This window comes from Cervus elaphus, chromosome 26 (genome assembly GCF_910594005.1).
Source record: "Cervus elaphus chromosome 26, mCerEla1.1, whole genome shotgun sequence".
NCBI classification, from domain to species: Eukaryota; Metazoa; Chordata; class Mammalia; order Artiodactyla; family Cervidae; genus Cervus; species Cervus elaphus.
The window spans coordinates 15,773,684-15,798,982 of record NC_057840.1 but is presented as its reverse complement, the minus strand read 5'-3'; the positions used below and the strand labels follow the sequence as shown (position 1 = coordinate 15,798,982).

Here is a 25,299-nt window from a genome sequence, read left to right as displayed (position 1 = left end):
TTACATGTTTTTATACAAGTGATTAACGCTGCTTGTTAGACAACTCAGAATCACTTTGTCAATTTCAACATAACCCATCTCTTCCCTCCTCTGCCAATTTAGAATATTTCACTATTCACTGTGTCTCAGTGCTGTGTCCCCCACTAAGAAACATACTGCAATTCAGCTCAACACTTACTTCATCTTTAAATACCTTTCCATGTTCTTCACATCCAGGTAAGCTCTGTATGAATTCTGACACCTGTTAAAAAATAAGATCAAAATTCCAGTTCTGAAACAGAAGCCAGAGTCTCACTGGTACAGGTTCCAAATATCCAACCTGTGTTTTCATTGTTTCTCTCAGAATAATTTCTTCTCTTTTAGAAAAAAAGACTAAGCCCCGAACGCATTCATGTTGCCCACTCCTTAAGCCGGTACTCCTACGTCAGGTGCCTGGGCAGACAAAGAAAGTAAAACCTACCTCATCCGTACTCCACTTAGAAACTTTACTGGCGGGAATGCCGGCCACCGTGGGGAGAAGTTTGCTCTGCTGCTCCCAGCGCAGGGGCAGGCATGGGATCGGGGACTTAAAGGACAGAAAGACGGCCGACCGGCGCTGCGCCTGCTGCATGCTGCTTTCTTCCCGGGCACCTGGGTGACAGAAACAGTGTGAACTCACTCTCTGAAAAGTAGCCAAAAAGAAAAAAAAGGAAAAAAATCCCCAAATGCTATATGTCACCCCCAAACCACAAGTGGCAGGAGTACTAGGCAAAAGCATTGGTTCAACATTACATTCCCTGAGTAATTACCCTCTCTTCATTTTCACAGAAGGTCATCATAAGAAACAACCTAAAACTCAATAATTAACACATCTGTCATATCGTTATTACTGAAGACATGCACCATTACGTCATTCAGCGTTGCCTTTTTAATACTTCAGGGACGAAATGTGCACCTGAGCTTTAGTGACAAAGAAAATAACTCTCAACCTAGGAAATTATAGTTGATTCTCTTTTGCCTCTGGATGTCCTGGAAGTAAGAGGAAAGCTGTATGCTCAAGTTCATTTTCTGAGATTACCCTGTAGATACCATACCCATTCTCTCCTTTTACCTCATTTCTGCTTTGTTCTTCCAATTTCTATTTACTCATTACACTGACTTTTTAAACAGCCACCTTATCTTTTTTGAAAATGGATATGAAATTATTGCAATAAAAATAAAAGAGCAGAAATCCAATGCCTTTATCCAAACCTAGTTTTCTCCTATTCTTCTAAAACAGCCTTTTTAATAAATGATTATTTGTCCTTGGGACTCTTGACAGAGTCTATTAATCATTATCTCTTAAGATCCTTTACAAAAGAAATCTTTCCTGGAAACTACTTAACTCAAAGCCCTTCAGAAGAAAGGCACCTTCCCTCACACTTAATTCTCCCCTCTACCCACCAGCTCAGCTAGGAACAGAAGCGGGAAGCACAGCGAGAATCCCCTGCAACCATACCCCATGCCACAAAGAAACCACTTCCCCAACTTCTGACACCACTGCTTTTTGCCCTGGTTCTGAACTGCAGTTTGATGAAAGTTCCATTCGGTATCTGGCTTTTTTCTCTCAACAGTTTGTGCAATGCATCCACGTTGCTGTGTGTAGTTGTAGCTGACCTGCTCTTTGCCGTGTGGCTTTGCACTGTTATGACTATTTCACAATTAATGTGGAGCTGATGAACATTTGAGTTGTCTCTAAGTTTTGGCTGTGACCGACAGTGCTGCTGTGAGCACTCTTGTGTGCACCTTTTTTTGAATATATGCATACCTTTCTGTTGCACACATACTGAAGAATGGGGCTTTGTGGATATAGCATTCGTGTACTTTAAGCCTCAGCAAATTCTGCGTTTTCCAAAACAGCTGTACAGTACACACCTACTAATAGTGTAAAAGTGTTCCACATGTTCCATACTCTCATCGACATGTGTATTCATTTTAGTGAGTGTCTTGCGGTACACTGTGGTTACAACTATAATTGTCTGATAACAAAGTTGACAATCTTTTTTTTAGTTATTATAAAATGAGTTTATATATTAAAATTTTTTTTACCTATCCATGTATCCATTCTCCCCCCAATTTCCCTCCCATCCAAGCTGCCCCATGACACTGAGTGGAGTTCCCCAAGTTATACTGGTTATAACCAGCAGGTTCACTGGTTATTCATTTTAAATAAGGCAGTGTGAACATGTTGATCTCAGACTCCCTAACTATCCTTTCCTTTCCTCCTTCCCCGCTGATTAACATAAGGCTGTTCTCTAAGTCTGTGAGTCTATTTTCATTTTTTAAGTAAATTCATTTGTATCATTTCTTTTTAGATCACGCATATAAGGAATGTCGTATGGTATTTTTCTTTCCCTGTCTGATTTCCTTCACACAGCATCTCTGGGCCCATCTATGCTGCTGCAAATGGCATTACTGTGTATGGTAAAGATCAACATTCATGGCTTTCTTCTACATGGATTTCTACTTGCCCAACCATGACGGAATGAAAAGAAATCCCTTCTCTGTTGCATTGTACCACAGTTTCAATTTAAAAATAAATATAAATGTGCTACTAAAGGTTTCTGATTCTGTTCCACTGGTCTCTTTATACTAATCCACAGATTTTAATAACCCCCACTTTATAAGGGTACTGATGTCTGTGATCTAGATCTTCAAGATTGCCTTGACTATCCTTACCCCTTTGCATTGCCAATTTTAGGATGGACTTGTAAAAAAAATGCTAGGATTTAGACTAGAATTATCACTGAATATACATTAATTTGGTGAGAGACAACATCTTCACAATATCAAATCTTCCAACCCAAGAACAAAGTATCTCTTCATTTCTCCAGATCTTCTTTAATATCCTTCTTCAGTATTCTATCATTCTCATGTAGAGGTCTTGCATCTCTTTTGTCAAATTTATTCTCATGTATCTGAGGATTTCTGTTGCTATTGTAAGTGGTACAATTTAAATTTTTATTTTTATTTGTCTATCTTTTTGGTCTGTGCAGGGTTTTCTTTGCCGCGGTATACAGGGCTGCTCTCCAACTGCAGTGCGCTCATGGGTTTCTCCAGGCAAGAATACTGGAGTGGGCTGCCATTCCCTTCTCCAGGGGATCTTCCCAACCCGGGCATCGAACCAGGGTCTCCTGCATTGCAGGCAGATTCTCTACCATCTGAGCCACTGAACCTGCCTAGAAGTTTTATTTTTATTTATTTTTTTCTGGCTGCACTGGGTTTTCTTTGCTGCAGAGGCTTTTTCTAGTTGCGGGGAGCAGGGCAACTCTGTAGGTGCAGTGTGCGGGCTTCACTGCAGTGGCTTCTCTTGTTTCAGATCCTGGGCTCTACAGCACGTGAGTTCAGTAGTTGTGGCTCAGGAGCTCCAAAGCATAGGCTCAGTAGTTGTGCCACACAGGCTTAGCTGCTCCACAGCGTGGGGGATCTTCCTGGATCAGGGATCAAACCCATGTCTCCTGAATTGGCAGGCGGATTCTTTACCACTGACCCACCAGGGAAGCCTAGTGGTACAGTTTTTTAAAAAACCTATTTCCTACTGTTCTACTGTTGATCTTGAATAACTTTTCTCTTAAACTAGTCTAATCTAAATTTGAATTGCTCTGAATGCTAGAAAAGTCACTATGCTGAATTTGGGGAAAAAAAAAAAAAAAAATCTGTCTTACTGGAGCTAACATCCACTAGCCCTGGTTCTACCCGAGTGAGCTCATATAGAAAACTGTTTCCCCATGAAACATTTCAATTCTTCAAATATTTTATAAAAAACCCTTCATGGTCCCTCTTTCCACATTTCATCCAGCAAATCTCACATAACTGGTTTTAAGGTTTCCGCTCCTCATCCTGTTCTACTGAAAATCTATTATGAGCCAGACCCTTTGAAATGCACAGAAGCATGACTCCAGGTTTCTATTCTAACATGTGATACACACTCAGATCAGCGCGCAGACTCTGGCTCAAGTAGCGGCTCAGTAAGAACAGTAGGAAAGAACAGGTCTGAATGTGCACAACGTGCTTCAGAGAACAAAGTCTGTAATTCTGGAAAACATTTCTGCCACTATCATTTTACAAGGGTCAGACTTCTCATCGCCTTCCTCTCAAAATATTTACCTGCATGAAAAAATAGTACTTTTTAAGGAGTCTTCTGTATTTCTTGACATTTCCCTAGATGAAAATTGACTAAAGGTATATGGTCAAACTTTTTCTGCCCACTCTCTCACCCTAACCGTCCTTCTGGGGAAGGACACTAATTGAGTAACCAGCCCTCCAGAACACCTCTGATCAAGACAAGACTTTGGGAACAGACAGTCTGCAAAGCAGAGCAACAAGATAGGTGGAGCCTGATTACTAGATCCTACTGAGCACCGTTAAATCCCGGAGCACCTACCTTTGAACTTCCTCCATGTGAGAGAGAAATAAACTGCTGTGTAAGCCATTTGTATGTATTTTATGTCACACACACACATACTCACACACCCCTAATCCTAATCACTGCTAAGGTTTACTGCAATAGCATTTATGATAGTGAGACAGGGAATAACTAGCTTATATATCCATCAGAGATTGGTTCATTAAATAATGCTGCATCAATCCACAGATGGAATATTTGATTTATTTTATAATTAGTATAAATATGTCTGTGAAAATGGTTGTAATATTACATAGTTAAAATGCTACAGGCTACAAAATAGCTAGTACAATATTTCAGGTATTAAAAAATCTAAAGTGCTGCCCAAAATTTAGGAAATGGTATGTTAGAAGATAAAATCACAGGTAATTTTGATTTTCTGCTATTTGATTCCCTGTATTTTCTAATTATTCTATAATAAATGATATCTTGACAATAATTATATAAAACCAAAGACTGATATTCAATAAGCTATTTATTATTACTCAAAAATCATACCAAAAAACCTGAAAATCTTACTTTCATGACTTGGAAAGAATTTAATGCATTTTTGGAAATACAGTATTAAAACATCAATTGCTGGGCTTCCTTAATATTAGAAACAAGAAAATATTAGATGGCAATAGTGTCAGAGAAATAACTTTGTGGTTCTTTGCATGGTTTTACCACTATTTCATCTCTCTAGACAATCAAATGAGGGCTATTTTCTTTTGTTGATGCTTCATGAATAGATAGTAAAGGCCTGCCTCTATCATTTACAACTACTTACATGGAAATCATTCACAGAGCAATAATTTACTCAGCACTTACAATGCAATTTGGAAGGCATATCCTTGTAGACTTCCTTGAAATGAAGTTTAATAGATAAACAGTGTGGTTATCCAAAGTAGAAATTTGCAAATACAAATGTCTGTAAATTCTGGCTGCAAATATAGATATTAAAATTCTTGATTTGATTTTAGGGTAGGAAAAAGTAAGGTAGATGATTAACTCTTGTGAGAAGACAGATCTGATAAATGTGATCCTGAGAGAAATATATCCTCCAATGTTTCACGTAGAATCAAGACAATAAATCTTCAGAATAGAGACCACCATCTAAATCAAACATGAAATCTCCTAGTAGAAAGAGATGTCATCACTATCACGGAACATGAGAGCCTGCCTTTACAGGACTGTTCCTGTCAGGGGCCCGGAGAACCCTAGCAGAACCACAGGCAGCCCAACTCTCAAAGAAAAGGAAAAGTACTCTTCACGCTCCCCACTGCTTTCAGACTCAGATTCCATTCTGCTTCCCATTTCCAAGTCTGCATACTGCTAAATCAGCAAGCCAACCATGATTTGCCACTTGTCCTGACTCATTCTCATCCCTTTAAGCCAGTGACAGAAGTGACACTAGAATCTTCAAATGCTTTGTTTCATTTTCTTTTTTTTAATTTTTTTTCTTTTCTTTTTTTAATTTATTTTTATTAGTTGGAGGCTAATTACTTTACAATATTGTAGTGGTTTTTGCCATACATTGACATGAATCAGCCATGGATTTACATGTGTTCCCCATCCCGATCCCCCCTCCCGCCTCCCTCCCCATCCCATCCCTCTGGGTCTTCCCAGTGCACCAGCCCTGAGCACTTGTCTCATGCATCCAACCTGGGCTGGTGATCTGTTTCACACTTGATAATATACATGTTTCAATGCTATTCTCTCAGATCATCCCACCCTCGCCTTCTCCCACAGAGTCCAAAAGTCTGTTCTATACATCATTTTATTTTCAAAACAGCACTAGGAGGTAGCTATCCTGAAGATAAGAAAAACACACTGTCAGGGCAAAGCCCAAAGCCTCCCTTGTGAGCTAGTGGAAGCATCAGAAAGTGGCCCTGGATCTTCTGGGTTTTGGTCGAGGAGGTGAGTTTAACAGTCTGATAAAACTGGCTTCCCAGGTGGCGCTAGTGGTAAAGAACTCGCCCGTCAATGCAGGAGACATGAGATAAAGGTTTGATCCCTGGGTTGGGAAGATGCCCTGGTAGAGGGCATGGCAACTCACTCCATTATTCTTACCTGGAGAATTCCATGGACAGGGGAGCCTAGTGCATTACAGTCCATGGAGTCGCAAAGAGTTGGACATGACTGAAGCGACTTAGCATGCACCCAAACCTGGATTTAAATCCCTGTTCTGCCACTAATCAGCTCTAAATTTTGGCTATCAGTGTAACTGAATTGTTGCAAGGATTACATGATATTTTTAAAAATGCTTATTCCACTATCTGACATATAGGAAAGGCTCAGCAAAAGGGAGAAATTATTCCTATTTTGAAAGAAAGGCATATAACTGAGAGTATATTGAATATAAAAAGGCAAAAATGAAAAGGAGTCAATGGCCCTTCTAAGTTAATATTCCATGAGTCTATAAAAAAATGATCTTAATGTGAAAGGAAAAAAGCCAGAAGAAACGGGATACATCTGTCAACCAATTTTTTTTAATGGAGTTACACTCTGGTGACTAAATATAAGAAGGATGAACAATAACAGTGATTGGGCAAAATAAATGGATCACAACATCGAGGAATGTGGATAAACTTAGCTCCAAGATCCTACACTCAAGCATTAAAAATATTTGAGGATCATTTCAAGGTTAACAACCAAAATAAAAATCAACTGCTATGGAAGTAAAAAGCAAGCCTGATTTTTCAAGTAAGAATCTAGCACATTACAAAATCAAATTCAACCTTCTCTGCCCATCAGCATCCATGAGAAAGAACGTTTGCAGAAGGGAAAGAAAATTACACCTTTCCCAGGAATACAAGAGTTTAAATTTGAAGGTCAATTTATAGGATTCTTTATTAATCGGCCTTCCTACAATGGAGAAAAAGAGTTATTTTATCTTTCAGGTAAAGGAAATAGAAGTCAGCAAATAGAGAAAGAAGAAAAATGTAATGAATTGCATTTAGTAAAGGTCTCCAAAGGTCAAATTCAGTAACACAGTGGGAATCATCAAAAAGTTGAAAAGGTTCATAGTCACACATATTGTATGGAATTAAACTGAAATTTAATTTTCTCAGTTAATTAATTAACTGAAATTAAACAGAAGAAACAAGGTAGGAAGCTTTTTCTTAGGGGAAGTGTTTTTAAAAATCAATTTGCTCTAAGAATCCAAATAAAATAGCTCTCATGGGCTTAGGACTTCCCTGGTGATTCAGATGGTAAAGCGTCTGCCTACAATGCGGAAGACCTAGGTTCGATCCCTGGGTCAGGAAGATCCCCTGGAGAACGAAATGGCAACCCACTCTAGTACTCTTGCCTGGAAAATTTCATGGACGGAGGAGCGTGGTAGGCTACAGTCCATGGGGTTGCAAAGAGTCGGACTTACTGAGTCTTAAATCATGGGCTTACTGAGTCTTAAATCCTACTGGCTATAAGGAATATAGGGTGGCTTGTTTTCAGTCTTGATGTTGTTTAGTCGCTAAATCATATCCAACTCTTTGCGACTCAATGGGCTGCAGCATGCCAGGCTTCCCTGTCCTTCACTATCTCTCAGAGTTTGCTCAAACTCATGTTATTGAGTCAGTAATGGCATCCAACCTTTTCATCCTTTGTCACCCCCTTCTTCTGCCTTCAATCTTTCCCAGCATCAGGGTCTTTTCCAATGAGTTGGCTCATCACATCAGGGGGACAAAATATTGGAGCTTCATCTTCAGCATCAGCCCTTTCAATGAATATTCAGAGTTGATTTCCTTTAGGAATGACTGGTTTGATCTCTTTGCTGTCTAAGGGACTCTCAAAAGTCTTCTCAAGCACCACAAGTCGAAAGCATCAATTCTGTAGCCCTCGGCCTTCTTTACGGTCCAACTCTCACATCCGTACAGGACTACTGGAGAAACCACAGCTGTGACTAGATGGACCTTTTCAGTCTCCTCTATGCTAAATAGTGAACAAACTGCAAGAGGATTTCTCTCCTGTATCCTATGCTACCCCTCACCAGGCTAGATCTGGGAAGGGCTGCTTCCACCTGGGGAAGGGCATTGTGAACGAACACTAGGAAGCACCTACCAAGCTCAGCATATCTACCTGACCACCAAACTCAGGTGTGAAAGAGGAATTCTACCATACCCAATGGGAGCATTGAGAGATAAGTTTCTTCACAAAAAACCTGGGGAAACTTCTCTGCACTCAAAAATGATTAAAAAAAAAATCACTATGAGGCCTTTGATAAAAAGCTACACAAAACATCAGGAAAGGAGCATTAAATTATCGACAGAAGAGTTTCATGATTTTTAGTAAGGCACAAGGGAACGTGACCTCTACAAGACAAAAACAGGCTATGAAAAGAAAAAAAAAAACAAGCTAGTGCAGGAAATTAAAGGAAAATAAAACCACTATTAAAATTCATGTTAAAGGCAGTAAATAGCAGACTTGACAGAGCAAGAGTAAGATATTCCAACTTGAGATATATGTTTAGAATATCAAAAAATGTGTAAGTTGTTGAAATATTATAATGCTTCCATGTTGGATGGTAATAGGCCCCTCCACCCTCAGAAGTCAGGCACTTGAGGGACTTCCCTAAGATGCTGCAACTAAATTCACCACGGAGCCTCCAAACTGCTACCGCACTAAGGCTGGTGTTTGTTCTAACTGTCCTGTGCAATGTTGGCTGTCAAACCAACTGCTAAATATTTTGAATATCATCCTTTGGATCTAACCCAAGAATAATAGGTATTACCAGTCAAAAAGCAGAGTCATCACTGTGCCAAACAAGGTCCATATAGTCAAAGCTATGCCTTCTCAGGTAGTCATGTATGGATATGAGAATTGGACCATAAAGAAGGCTAAGCACCACAGAATTAATGCTTTCAAATGGTGATGCTGGAAAGACCTTTGAGAGTCCTTGAACTGCAAGGAGATCAAAGCAGTCAATCCTAAAGGACATCATCCCTGAATATTCGTTGGAAGGACTGATGCTAAAACTAAAGCTCCAATACTTTGCCACCTGCCGACTCACTGGAAAACACCCTGATGTAGGGAAAGATTGAAGGCAAAAGGAGAAGGGGGTGGCAAAGGATGAGATGGTTTGAGAGCATCACTGACTCAATGGACATGAATTTGAGCAAACTCTGGGAGATAGTGAAGCACAGGGGAGCCTGGCATGCTGCAGTTGGTGAGGTTGCAAAGATCTGACATGACTTAGTGACTGAACAACAACAATGCCAAATAATAAAAATGATAAGGGAAGGAAGTTTTCTGGATTTAAAAAAAAAAAAAAAGCTCATGACATCTCAGGCAGAATAATGAAAGAAGATTGAATTTAGGAGTCAGATTTATTGTTCAAAACCAAAAGATTAGATTTAATTTGGCTGGGATATTCTGTTGTTCATTTTTGTTTGATTTTTCTTATAGGAAAGTCAGAGACTAAGTGTAGTATGACCCAGGTGTAGCAGACACTGTAGTACGTCACCCAAATCACCCTTCAGAACCGAGACGTTTCCTTTTCTTACCTTCTGACTGCTGATGCCTCACAGCTACCTCCCTCTCCAGGAACTGCCCTGAGCCAAAGGGAGGTCCCTTGCTCAAAGGGAGGTTCCTGCCCCTCTCAGCCAATATCCAAGGAGTGTTCAATGCAAAGATACACAGGTCAGATTCTCCTGCCTAAATTTGGGATAATTCTGTGAAGATTCATCCAGAGTTCCTTATGGGATCACCTGAGGCTTCTGCTGTAACTGCATCACAACTCAGCTTCTCACTGTGCCCAACGTTGCTCTCTCACTCCCCCAGTGGTATTGCTCGTGGGTTCCCGCCAACAAACTCCTGCACACAACACCCACTGTCTGCCAACAGAGAGCCCCATCTGAGACACTAGGTCACGGCTCTATACCTGAGAGGCAGAAGGACAGAAAGAACTAAACACAGCCACACACTGGCTAGGATCTGAGATATCCCCAACATCACTAAGATATAGGAGCTCTCAAATACCACTAAGAGCTCACTTTGTACTGAAGGTTCATGGGGTCCAGGGAAAGACAACGGACAAACTCTTATATGGTAAGGCCAGCAGGTGAAATTCAAATCTTTTCCATACAGAATGAATCTGGAAAAAATTTCAAAAAAATTATAATCCAAAGCTAAGAAAGCAGTTAAATAAAAGCTAACAATGATAACATGATTTTACTACAGAAAAAAATTAATTTCATGAAAGTTTTACATAAAATGTTTCAAAAATCTGGAAATAAAGGGAAGTTATCAAACTCATTTTAGGAAGCTAAAACTGGATGAGATATTAATAGGCAAATCTTACTTAGGAACATATGTGCAAAAATTCTCAAGGCAGCTTGTCTTTATAAGGCTCCCTTTCACTAATGAAAAATAAGACAGCATAATATGCATACTAAACTACAGGTTTTGTAGGTGAGAAAAACACTGAAGGGTTATATATGAATCCTAGCAATGTTTGGAAAGAATAATAAAACAGAAAAACTCAGATAATTCAAATCAAGAAAAATAGGATAAAAATATACAAAGTTCGAACAGACAAAACTACCACGAAAAAGAAAGAACACCATGCATATCACATTAACAAACCTAAAATTCTCCATTAAATAGACTATTTCAAGGGGGGGAAAAAAGGATCAAAATCAGCGCAGCAAATCAAGTGAAAAGTGAATTACATCACCAAGTTAGGAAGAAACTGAAAAGGCTGAAAATCACTACTCCCTGAAAAAGTTCAGAGCCCAGATTTTATTATGACTCCATCTAAACTCCCAGTGATCAGATAATTGCACACAATAGACACTGACTTCACAATGCCACCCCTCCTGCTACGGCTAAGCCTGCAGCCACTGAGGCATTCATTTCTCGTAATAATCCAGTGATGCGGGCACTGCTGAGACGCTGAGACACAGAGACATTAAATGCTCTCCCCAGAGCCAGCCACACAGCCGGCACTGGTGGAGCTGGGACGAGAATGAAGGCCGTGCTCCTAACCACCACTCACAAAGAAAGGCTGACGCTTTGGATTAAGAAGCCAAGTGGCGCTAATGGTACAGAATTCACCTGCCAATGTAGGAGACATGAATTCCATCCCTAGGTCAGGAAGATCCCCTGGAGTAGGAAATGGCAACTCACTCCAGGCTTCTTGCCCAGAAAATGCCATGGACAAGAGGAGCTTGGCAGGCTACAATCCACGGGGTCACAAAGAGTCAGACAGAAGTGAGCACAGCCGCACAATACCTTGATGACAAAACCTTCGTAAATTAAGTGTGTTTCTTTTCCTTTCTAAGTGACTGGAAACATTTTAAATAATCAAACACTTGCACAGCACTTATTATGTACCAGGTGCTGTTCTAAGCAAGCTACAAATGTTACTGTACTCAATCCCCTTGGGCAGATAAGGAAACAGGCACTGAAAAGTTTTCAGTGAAATGTCTAAGATTACACGGGGAACAGGTGGGCGATCACAGATGAAACCCTGGCCATCTGCAGGGGTCTGTATATGGGGCAAGATTAAACACTATAAAATACGCTGAGGACAGCAGAGGATACAGCTTTTAAATTAACCATAAATTACTGCTTTATGAAAATCAGATATGGAAATCAAAGCATCACTTACAGAATAGGTCATTACAGGCAAGCAGTCCTTAGGTGCCATTCTATAATCTTACAAATAATCTAAACCCAAAAAAGCACATGACAAGCAAAGTCCCCAGAGGCAATCATTAAAATCATAATCCAGCCAACATTTTCTTATAAAAATAAATAGTAATTATAAAGCCATGTGTAAATTATAAATACAGGTTATACTATGAACAACAGTCATTACAACTTCATTGCTCAAACTACTGTAATATCTATTCAGCAAAGATATAAGACAAGTTACTCTCTCCAGTACAACTTAAAACATTTGCTCAAGTGATTTTCATTTTGTGATATTAGATTAAGACCATATTACTTCTATTTGTATGTCAACATGTTCTGAAGTGAGTCTGAAACATATGAAGCAAAAGACATCAATAATGTTAAAAAAAATACACTACATGGAGCAAATCGGAGGCCTTATTCAGTAACTCTATACACAATATTCTACACATATGTCAGAGAGACTATAAATACAGGTCACAGATGGATCCATATCATTATGAGTTGTATACCAAAAGTATCCTGAACAATAAACTTTTATTGCTTGCAGTAACGGAACCAATCAAATGACGTTTGTCTTTAATATGAAAGGCGCTGCCACATCCCAGTTTTCACTGCAGAGTATTAATACCTATCAATAACATGAGAATATTATGGGTACCTCGGGCTTCATGTGGTGTCCTCAGCTCACTCTCTGGTCGCTCTTCAAAGTCTTCTTTGACATCCTCAGCACGCTGGTCTCTGAGAAAAATAGAAACATTTAAAGAAATGGTTCAACACTGCACCTCAGAAACTGTTTTTTTAAAATTTAAAAACCCATGGTATCATTAACATGTTAGAAAGGATTGTTAGTTTTATTAAGAAGCAATTAATACTAATAACACCTATAAATGTTCATTTCCTTCATTATCAATTTTCATTCACTGTTCAGAAAGCTAAGAATGTTTTATTAAGGTTAACTATTCTGAAAAAATGTGGCTACTGAATAGTTCAACTTCAAATTGGGACACATATTCATGAGGAATATTACCTGCACTGTTTGGTAAGACTACAATTTTAAGGAAGAAGAGGGTTTTAAAGTCCACATCATTTAATCAAGTCACCACATACCACTCAGCTCTGGGATTTGAGATTGATATTGCTCAGGAGAATCAAACTCAATTCTAGGAAGCTTTTCCCGGCTTAATTAGGTTAAATTCATACACTGAACTGATTCCATCTCTTTCTGACCAGGAATGACCTAACACTAATCAAACCGCGCCAAGAATGCTCTAAAATGGAATGGATCCATTACAATCCTAATTCAGAGCTTTGCCCTGAAGTCAGGGACAAAAATGGCTTTAAGGGAAACCAGGCCCACATATGTATATTTTCTTTAAAACTAAATTTCAGGGATTTAAAAATTTTAACTTAATCTATTACATACTCAGGGTTCAAAATGAATACTTCATAATATTTTATAATCCTCTGTACTTGTGTTCTGTTGTTTCATATGCTGCTACCTTTAGAAATATATCCTTAGTTTCCTGAAGACTCAGGACACACTTTTGTTCAGTATTAAGAAAAGGGCAAATTACCCTTTGAAGCCAAATATCCCAACAAAATATAAAAGAGTTTTATAATCTTAATTACTGAGGCACTTATTTATTCCCTATTTGTAACAACAGTAATTTAACATAACGATACCAACACAGTAAGCATGTGATGAATAAAACATTCACTACTTCTTTTCTTAGAAAGATCACTTCCAGAGATATGTGAAATTTCATTGGAATCTGAGCTCCTTGGTTTAATTTATACTAAAAACAATCTTTACAACTGTTGAAGGATACTTGCTTACTTGAGAATGGAAAGAATCACTTTTATTATGCAATAAAATTTTTTTTCTAAGAAAAATCAATTAATGACTATGGAGGCTCTTACTCCATGGAAAGTGGGGAGATACAGTGAAAACAAGTAGGAAAATTAATGATAACTGGAAAAAGGACATTAAGTGGTAATAGAAAACTGTCTTCTGTGTAGAAATAGTGTTGAAGTTAGAATTGATAATTACACGTTAAAATCACATTATGTTAAACATAGCTTATGTGCTCTTCTGTACTTGTTTCATGTTAAACTGGAAATAATAGTTTTTGAGTCCACAAATTTATCCCAGTAAGTATTGTGGCCACTGAAAAAAGTGGTCTGCGGATAGCTAATCTTAATGCTTGTTATAAACAATCACACATTAGAGTGATGTATCTTAAAACTGGTATTTTTCTGAGTCAAAGGAAATAAATTCCCAATTAATTAGAATAATTACCTAAAAGCTTTAATGAATGGTTTAGAAAACCCCAAATAAAACACCCCCAAAAGAAAACAAAAACCAAAGCCCAAACTGAGTCCAAAGGCTAAAATTAAGTCCTAGATTTTTCTATATATTTTCAGTTTTCATGACTGAAATTGTCCACTGATAATTAATGCTTATTTTTGTGATTTCAGTAAAGTATATTATATATTCCTTTAAAGTAAACTTTGTTAAAATAAAGCTGTAAGACTGAAGTATGAGGAAAGTTCTTTTGTATTCTTATACCCAAATACAATACTGATGATTTATGAAATGCAGGAAAAGAATCATTTTCTAGGAGGGAACAGAAATAGAAAAGGAAAATAATATGTTTGACCCCAAAAGTTTCTTTGTGCCTGAATCTGCCATAATCTATCCCCAAAGAGAAGCAAAAAAGAAACCTTCTGTTCTTATTCATATTGCTTAATTATAGAAGCATGTTCAGTTCTCATTTTCCTTACTTTAAACTCATGATATTTCATTAAATTTAACCCATATAAACTTGGGAATATATAAATATGGATATTTATTTGCACCAAAACAAAACAGTACAAGAAAGGTATACTGAATGTTTTACTTCCAATATATTGAGCCTGCTAACTCCTTAAACTTAAAAGTGATAAAGTCCCCTAGGGTTCTGATGTTCCCTTTAGTGAGATGGTGGTGTGGGGTCTATCTGAACAGTCTATTAGAACAGGTATTATGAAACAGATGGATGATCAGAGACCCTGAAGGAAACAGATCCTGATCAAGCATGTACAGAAATGTGGAAATAGTATTAATGAGAAATAATAAGAAGAAAAGTTAATATACTTAAGAACATTCTATGCACCAAAGATTGGCTGAGTTCTTTACATGTCTGATATTTCATAGCAATCACTGGAAGAAGTTCTGTTGTTATATTCACTGAAACCTGGAGGTTAATCCCAAATTTTCAGAGCTAGTATAGCTCCAGGTTTTAACACATGAAAATCTATACTTAGATTTAATTATTATGTTTTTTACCCTTGTGTTTTTCTAGAATACAGTACACATCCCTATTATATACACTTAAAGGACACTTGCTTTCTTGTATCATAATCATCCTAAAATTTTCAACTGTCTTTTATTGATAAGGTTAGGGATGAAGATTCTGACTCATTAATATTCTTTCTTGTTTTATATTTTACTTAAAAATCACTTTCTGAATTGGACAACCAACATTTCTCTCACCCATAAGTTTAGACATTCCATTGTTAATTCTGATTGATAGGTACTATTATGAATTTCTTTCTCTTTGCAAAAATGAAATGCTTTATCGAGGATATTAACTTTCTAAGCAAAAAGTTATTCTAGCTATACCGTCTTCTGATTATAAACAAAACATGTTTATATCAGGATGTCAAAACTCTGTGATAATACTGTTACACATTCTGGAACATAATATAAGATAGGCTTATTGAAGATTTTTTTTAAATGACAACCAAAAATATTTTTATGTTGTACTTTAATATTATGATTTTGCTCTACTTTAAAATTCTTATCTTCTCCTCTGGATCACCATTTTTCATTACCAACAATTTCTATTCGGAAGGGAGTACAAGCTGATTAGGCCCATGGTGTGTATTATAACGTGGAGAAAGCACCCCAGCAGTGGAGACATGTATGGTCTTTGAAGGTGAATAGACCTGGTTCAACTTTCAGCTCTGCTACTTACTAGTCCTATATGACCTTCAGCAAGTTACTGAACTTCCCTAACTCTCAGTTGCATCTTCTGTAAAACAAGGATAATAAATCCTTTAACTCACAGGCATTTTGGAGGACTCACAAAATAATGTACAAGAATTGCTTAACACACAGCCAGACACATAAGTAGGAGCATGATAAATGTTTCCCTTGGGATTCGAGAATTTTTAAGAGCCAATTTACTTCAACATTTCTTTAGCCTAAATTGAAACATAATCATATTATATTTAGCTATATAATCATATATATTTAGCTATGATTATATTTCAATTCAGGCCAAAGAAATATTGAAATAAATTGGTTCTTAAAAATTTTCAAATCCCAAGGGAGACTACTGTATTCCAGGCACTTTCCTAAGTGTTTTTACCTGTGTTAGATCATTTAATCCTCATAATGTCTATGTGAGGCAGATGCTGTTATTACATTCCCATTCTAGAGACAAAGCCCTCTTGGTTACATGTTTACACAGCTAGTAAGTAGCAGCCTAGGAAGTCTGATTGTAGTCTGGTTCATAACCATTTCTCTAAAGGTTGTTTTAAAACCTGAGAAAAACAGGTTACATAAAGAAAATAGATGTCAGTAAACAATTTCATCCTAAAATGTAAGTAATTCTTAAATATTAAGTTACCATTTATCATGCTCCTACTTATATCTTACTCAAGGGCTTCCCTGGTGGCTCAGTAAAGAATCCACCTACAATGCGGGAGACCTGGGTTCGATCCCTGGATCAGGAAGATCCCCTGGAGGAGGGCGTGGCCACCCACTTCCGTATGTTTGCCAGGAGAATACCCATGGACAGAGGTGCCTGGCGGGCTCTTGTCTATGGGGGTTGCAAAGAGTAGGACACGACTGAGTGACTAAGCACAAAATCTTGGTGAAGAATACTCTGCAGGCTTTTAATTAAGACAGTGGAATCCACTCAAATGGAAAAATGTTTTCTTTCTGAGTCAGCATCCTTTTTTTTTTCCCTCTGTAATTATGCGTCATGCTTTCGATGTCTTACTATCTTACTCAAGCTAGACTTTGTGGTAAATATTAGTGAAGCAAACATTAGAAGAGTAAATACATAGCAACCGGATAGCATTTGAATGCAAACAGCTGGATTTCTTCAAGCTTGTTTATTTTTCATTTAAAAACAATCCCTAGCCAGTTATGTTTCAATTAGTCATCAGTCTGTTATAAATAATACTGAAAAAATATGAAACAATTATTCTGTTTCAATTCAGGGATTTCAGCCAGCTCTCTAACTCCAGCATGAATTTGGCTTGGCAAAACCACTCCATCCTTCTCCTTCCAGGATAGCTTACTCCCGCCTCATTGGGGCTTTGTTAGAACTGTAAACTACCTGTACTGCCAGGAACAAGTGGGGACACAGTGAATGTTGTGACAACTGTAAAAAATGTAGTTTCCTAATTTGAATATTAAAAGGATGTCTCTTTGCATACCCCCAGCACTTTGAAAAAAAGTTTCTGGGCTGAGGTCACTAACAGGTAAAAAAATCAAATGGAAATCTTAGAGTAATACGTTAGAGGAACTTTAAAATTAGAGGACCTGAAATCATCTCCAAAATGCCTCCTACAAATGAAGAGAAAACTGCTGATTGTGTCCAAACAAGGGGGTTGCCACATTCAAAGGGATTTGAAAAAGATGGCAAGTAAAACCAATGGCAAATAAAACTTTCATGCCTACAGTTATCATTTGAATAAAGATATTTAAAAATTAAATTCCTTTTGAGACAATGCATGAACAATAGTTTTAACAGCATTTTTCCTAAACACAGCTCAGGAAAGGTAAACACAGTGTACTATTTACCTAATGGCTACAAATAAAAAATTTTGATGAATAAGGCTGTGTGCATGCTAAGTCACTTCAGTTGTGTCCAACTCTTTGCAACCCTATGGACTGTAGCCTGCCAGGTTCCTCTGTCCACGTTTCTCCAGGAAAGAATACTGGAATGGGTTGCCATGCCCTCTTCCAAGGGATCTGCCCAACCCGGGGCTTGAACCCATGTTTCTTGCCTCCTGCATTGGCAGGCGTGTGTTTACCACTAGCGCCACCTGGGAACCCCTGATTAATACTAAATTATAATTTAGTATTATAAATTATAAATTTATAAATTATAATTACTAATTATATACTAAAATAATCATCATAAGGAACTAAATTATATACTAAATTATAATCATCATAAGGAACATGTTAGTGAAGAAAGGAATATAATGAGTAATAAATATAGTGGATATTATCAAGATGCCAAGGAAACTTCCCAGTAAAATGAATTCCTCAGTTAATTTATCAATTCTTGTATAAAATGAAAAGCCCTGACCAATAAGGTGAAATTTGGGAAGTAAAGATCACATCATAAGAAGAGCAGGACTGCATTGCTTTCATGCTGCTGTCATAGAAAAGAAGAACAGATGTCATTTTCTAATGTATATAATAGCATCTCCTGAGTCAAAAATAAATGCTATTCAAGGAGATAAAATAAGACCCTGTTAAAATATTGTTCTAACAACTTCCCATGCATCAACAGTAACACAGTCATCTTTTCCTTACACTCTGAATGGGTGTCACAGCAGTTGGCATTTGGATTCCAAGTGTTTTAATAACCCAGGGCCTCCCTAGCACGCCCAAACAACTGCATAGATTTGATGCAGATCCCCAAGAACTGGAATATTTTAAAAGTTTCACAGTTTCTAATCCATATCTGGCAGCGTATCAACTAAAGGGGGTGGGAGGAGAGGCTTTACGACAGGCAGGGGATGCCCACGGATTAAAAGGGACTTTCTGAGTCATCAATACCAAGTCCTCCTGATCAGAGCACCTTAGGAAGCAAAACAAAGCTTCTGAAGATTTCTAATTAACTTGTGCCATCTTTTAGAACTCCTGGCTCTAATTTTACTCTACTTGATTTTACAGTTTTGCAAAGTAAAGAGATGTATATATGCTTACAGTTTCATATTTTATGTTAGTTTGTATTCCCATCTGTTTCATAAAGCCCTTCTTTTGGGTACAGATGGGCAAATCTGATTCATCCTAACTATGTAAATGAGACTGAAGCTGCAACTCCTGTAACTGCTCCACATAATTCTCAGAGTAGACACACTGGATCTACAACTTGAAAAGCTGTTTTAATGGCCTATATAAGATTGATTTGGAGTTTTTCTGTGGATATAGGTTAGTAATGGGCATTTGCCTTGCAAGTTAATATAAGCATTTTCAGGTACTTTTAAAATGCTTTATTATGTTTCTGTGGTTATCTCTAAGCAGGCTTAAACAACACAGGACCTTAAAACATTATGTGATTTTAAACAGAGACAGCACCTAATTTAGAAACACAATGACAAGCAGCTACAGAATATCTTCACGAGAATACGACTATGTTGGACAGATGCTGATGTTCTTTGTTTGGTAACACATCATGAACTATTACTCCGGAGAAAGGTCTTTATATTCAGTAATGATTCTCAAGGTCTGGGTTATAGATCACTTGCTTCCATCATCTGGGGGTGCCTGTTAAAAATGAACTGGGATGCAGCTTACATTTTCTGAGTCAGTATCTCTGGAGATGGTACCTTAAGGGTTGCATTTTAACAACCATCTGATATCTCTTATGCAAAAAAATTTTTAAACTTTCAAAGGTTTTATTCAGATATATAAAGAAACACGTTCTCTTACTCAGCTGCAGACATAGAGAGATGTAAGGTTATTGATCCCCAGAAACCTCCACGGACTGTCACAGAGCCCATCAGCCTTACCATCTGCTGCCAGGAGGGCAGTGAGGGCAGAGATGAGCCACTGATCTCCCAGGGAAAACATCTCACTGAAAGCTCTAGACACAATCCTGACACTCCTTATGCATGTGATGGATGAATGGATAACTGGGAAAGGATTACAATCTCATGTTTCTATCTATACACACACTGGCAACTCATTCATTAGCTGGCCACCCATTTGACAAGTCTCTGTAGAGAAAATGGACCCAAACATTGAGCACACCTCCAAAAGTACTCAGCGTGGAGCAGAGCTTCCCAGCCAGGATGCCCCGACCCTCGGGTCCAAGTGTTCTGAGATGTTGTTGCCAATGGCCCTGTCAGTAGGCAGGGCCCCTGTCTAGTACCCAGAGGCAGTCCCAACCACTTTCTCATTGCGTCATACGCATGTCATTTGTGTGGTATGGTTTTCTATGTAGGGAGGGAGGCAAACAGCAGTTTGGGAAACACTGCTCTAATTTATAAAAGCACAGGGATGTGTGTGGGGGCTTCATCTCATCAGTTAATAATCACCTCTTAGATACCCGGTGTGCGGATTGTACAAAGTTGAAAAAGTAAGAAGTTTTGCTGGAATAAAAAAAAAAAGGCTACACAGAGGTGGCCTCTTGGGTGACATGACTGGCAGGTCTCCTCCGAAGGCTAGTGGATGACTCATGGCAGCCTTCCAGCCTCACCGAGCCCCGGGTAGCGTACTTGGCACTGCGGGCGTCTCAGAATCAAGAGAAGATGTGGCCTCTGCCCTGTGGAGCTCACCACCGAGCCAGCACACAGACTCAGAGGCAGCATTTACAGACAACCACCTGCAGTTTGGGGATGTGTAACACGAAAGGAGGTAATGAGGAGCCTGACCCAGGGTCTGCAGGAAAGGATGAAGCTTCCCTGGGGAAACAGGAGGTACCCTGAAGCCCAGGAGGTGAGACTCACTACGACAAGGCAGAGATGGGGGTTCAAGGCAGAGAGAAAAGGTTTGAGGACCAAGGCAGCTGAAGCATTAAGTTTAAAAACGACCTGATAGGAAAAAAGCCGCAGAGTTCAGCAGATGCCAGATAACACTGGTTTTGCAGGCTATGTTCAGAATTAGGCCTTTAATTCCAAGAGTAAAGAGAAAATCACTGAAAATTTTAAGCAGGGAGATATATTCCCAAACGAACTTTTAAAATGTAGGCTCCTGGGCTCCAGACTGAAAGATTCTGGCCGGCTGGGCCCCTAATCTGAATATTAGTGATGTCAGGGGGTCAGATATGGAGTCAGGCCTGGGAAGCACAGATAAGGAACACCGGTTGCCCGTGGGTCTATTCCGAGCAGGTGGCCCTTAAAATACCTTTTCTGGTATGAAAAAGACATACGTATTCCTCAAATTGTTCATTTATCTGGCCTATTATCTCTGCTCCTGGACCAAAAGCAAGGCCAGCATACTTCATTCCGGTGCCCGGCTGGCACCTGAAATGGGAGACTAGGCTGGTGCGGCAGACACTGTCAGCGTGCCTGGCCCGTGCCCCCTGGCCACCCGCTGTGCCCACCTGTCTCACCTGCTCTGCCTTCCCGAGCATCACCCAGGGTCTGGCAGCTCTGCCTGCTGGGCGGCAGCGGACGTGCTGGGGCATCTGCTCATCCTTCCACCCTGGCAGCCTCGCTCTGTGACCGAAGGGAACTCTGGGTGTTTGCTTTTTTTTGTTTTTTCCACTTTATTTATTTTTTTAATTGAAGGATAATTGCTTTACAAGTGTTTAAAATAGCTGAGCATGTTCATCCCTACAGCGGGAAAACCTGAGATGTGTGTTTTACACAGTCTCCCAGAGAGGCCCAGCAGGAGTGTGTTCCTGCCGTCCGCAGCGGTGGCTGGTGTCACAGTGACGCTTTTACCAGCTGTCTTCCCTTCGTGGCCTCACCTCCTTACTCCCCCACTGGCGCTTTCCTCACCTCTGAAATAAACCACCTGCAATCAAATCTTTGTCTCAAGGTCTGCTTCTAGGGGTGCTAGCTGTCTCTTGCTGTGCCAAACGCCTTAAAAAAAAAAAAAATACAGTCTGGTGGACCAGTGTTTTGCAAATTATTATGAAGGACACAAATAAAATGTGTTAAAACCTGACTTGGTAACGATTATGAGGAACGATTCTGGGAAAAGAGGAGAGAACATTATCTGCCATCAGGAGAACCATCTTGTTTGCTCTATTTGAAATTTAACCTAGGTATACATATATATTTTTAAAATGTGCTGGCCTTACTTGGCTTCTCTGGAATAAAAGAAACAAATAAGCAAACTAGTCCTCTTGCAACAAAACTAATAAAAACTAACATTTATTGAAGACTTACTACTCACTGTTTTCAGAGCTTTGCACACCTCACCATTCTTAAGACCAGGTAAAAGAATCAGTGATCAAAAACTTTCATGTTTGCTATAGTAGCAAACATGTATATACTATGTATATAAACAAACATGTTTATACTATGTATAAAACAAATAACTAATAAGGATCTCCTATAACTCGGGGAACTCTGCTCAGCACTCTGTAATGGCCAATATGGGAAAAGAATTTAAAAAAGAGTGGACAAATGTATAACTGAGTCACTTTGCTGTCCACCTGAAACTAACACAGCATTTTAAATCAACTATACTCTAATAAAAATCTTTTAAAATTAAATTTTTTAAAAATATTACATACATTCATACAGATTCACTTACAGCAAAGGAGCCAGCTAACTTCAACTCTGTTAATTCTACCTTAAAGCAACCATTCTCAAGCCAGAAGATGAGACTTCTTTATTAACAACCTTTCATTTGTTAACATTTTCCTTTCTGCTGTGAGGGAACGGAGCCCAGGTATCCAGCCCAGGGCCCAGAAAGTTGGTGAAAAGCCTGTAAGGCCGAACTGCCAGCACTGCAGAGTGTTCTTTGAAAGTTTTACACAATATCTTGGCTTTTGAAATCAAAACTTTAGGGATCCTTACCTCCCTGTGAGTCAATGAACTCTGCGGCTATAATCACTACTATGTGAATTCCTACTTCATTTGTCTTAAAGTAAATTTCCTCAAGTGATTATGCCCTCATTACAGGGTTCTGAGTTAAGTGAATGAGTTTAGGTTACATTAGTCATGGTTTTAAGGGTTAAGAATAAATCATCACTGTTGTTTCTAATTAAAGAGGTTACAACTCTCCTTCATCCACAGGGCAAAACCGCTTTTCTATGAGGATACGGATACTTTAAATGCCATTGCTTCAACAACACTGCTGTGAACTGAGAATCAGACTTATTAATTCAAATGTTCATTTGGTACATTCGTGAGAATAGAAGCTACCAGATATTAAAATAATCAAAGAACTACATTGCCTTAGATTTTAAAAACTCTCCATAAAAGAAAAGTCCCCAAACATAAATGTGAAGGATCATCTTTCTGTTACTCTGCTCTCTTCTTGTAGTATCCTCACTCAATGCAAGGACAGAGGCCATTTACTTATACATCAAACAAAACTTGGTTCTTTACTTAATAATCCACAGAGGTTAAAACGTTCCAACTTAACTCTACAAGGGAAATGAAAACCAAAGGACTGAGCATACTGTACAACGAATACCCTAATAATTAAATGAAACAACGTAGATACAAGCACGTGGGGTATAATGAGCACTAAAAAGAAAGTCCATTCTTCACAGGGTATCTACCATCTTCTTTACAGAGGATGATCTTATATAAATATGGATCAGCTCATTGGGAAATATGAATTAGCAGGAAATAAAATGACTGAATTTCCAAACTTCTAATATCAAGCAAGTTCAGTTACAAGATGAACAAGAGAAGTCTTGCCTGATGTGCATATACTTGTATAAAACATTTGCCTAAATTTTTTTAAGTCCAAGTATTGACCCCCACCATTATTTCACATTAAGTCAGGGGCATTTTCAACAATGTACTAGAAGACATCACCATAGAACATAAAACACCTAAGGAAAAAAATGTCTTTCAACCACAGTACCTCTGAATAACACTAATATTACCACCTTAATTACCTGGTTTCGGGAGACGAAGAGATTTCATTTGTGTCTGCCCTTTTACTTCTTGGAAATGATGGACTAGCTGGAGGCATTTCACCACTTAAACGATCTGGGAAAATCCGGTCTTTATTCAAATTGATTTCTGAATAGGGACAGTTGGCAGCACTAAAACGTTACAAATCAAAAAAAGAAAGAAGAGAAGATTCCTATTAGACCATAATTACTTCTTCCAATTAAGATGACGAGCTACAAAACGTAAAATGCAAAAATTTAACTGAATATATATTTACATAGATTAAACACACAGCATAAAATCTTTTACCTTTAAAACATAATTTAAGTATATTCTGATAGAAAATATGTCTTTGCCCTAAATTTTTAAATACAATCTCCTACAATCTCTGGAAGTGAGTAATGGTCAACAAAGGATTCCCTCTTGTGTGGTCCAAGGGCAGGGCCTGTGTGTAACTCTGGGAACAATCAGCCCAAGAGAGAAATGGGTAACACGGGAGGGTTGGTGACAGAGGTGGGATAGAGAGAAGATGATGGGAGACAGAGCAGACCTGCTTCCTACAGTGACCTCCAGGCCCTGGGCCATCACTGTTTAATTTCCTTTGTAACAGCTGCTGCCCTCTAAAGGAAGGAGGTTCCCCCATTTCCTGTCTCCAGGCCCATACGCATTCCTGACTGCCCAGAAAAAAACATCATCCTGTAGGGAATCCTGTTCCTGATACGAAAAAGGACAAGACGGCAACTTGGATAATGACCCATCTAGCTCCCTTCCCTGCCACTGGCGACCACTGGGTTGGTCTCTCAGATTCCACCTGGGGATCACTCCTGTCATCCAAGCAAAGGGAATCCGGGTCACTAACTGTTCACTCAGCATGCCGTCAGCACACTCCTGTGCCTGGGCCTCAACCTTCCGACCCCAGAACAGCCGGCAGCTTCTGTATCTTCACACAGAATCAACCATTCCAACTAACTCCCTACCTTGGCCCTTGGTTTTTAGGAAACCTCCTGAAATCTGGAAATGATGTGGAGTCAGGTAAATTATATTAGTGTCCTGCATATTCTTTTCCTCAGATCAGGTAATATTTGGGGAAATTTTTTAAATACTGCCTTTCTGCCCTCTACCAAGAGAATCTGACACATCCTCCTGGGAGGAGAGAAGAGTGTGCAAAGGCTCCCAAAGTAATTCTGGTAATGGTCTACAAAATTTATCACAGATAACTTGTAAGCAAAAGGACATCTTTATTATCTTTACTTACACGTTATTTTATACTGTTATGTCTTATAATAAACATGGTTAAAACCAAACTCATCTTTAATGAACTCCCTTCCCCTGAAAACAAAAAAGGATAAACACAACTATCTCTTCTTGCTTTTGATTTTTTCTTTCTGATAAAGGAAAAACACTAAGCAACTCTCAGATCACAGTCAAGTTTG

General features: G+C 38.8%; 1 protein-coding gene across 9 annotated transcripts in view; it reads right to left on the bottom strand.

Annotated features, from left to right (window-relative positions):
* L3MBTL3 (L3MBTL histone methyl-lysine binding protein 3) overlaps positions 1-25,299 on the bottom strand; it is a 108,446-nt gene that overhangs the window by 6,372 nt on the left and 76,775 nt on the right. For all 9 annotated transcript variants that reach the window (XM_043888232.1, XM_043888234.1, XM_043888236.1 and 6 more), the window contains 4 exons: positions 23,869-24,018; positions 12,702-12,781; positions 461-630; positions 179-241 (listed from right to left, as the gene is read on the bottom strand). In XM_043888232.1, the coding sequence (XP_043744167.1) occupies positions 179-241; positions 461-630; positions 12,702-12,781; positions 23,869-24,018 (463 nt within the window). The remainder of the gene's footprint in view (positions 1-178; positions 242-460; positions 631-12,701; positions 12,782-23,868; positions 24,019-25,299) is intronic.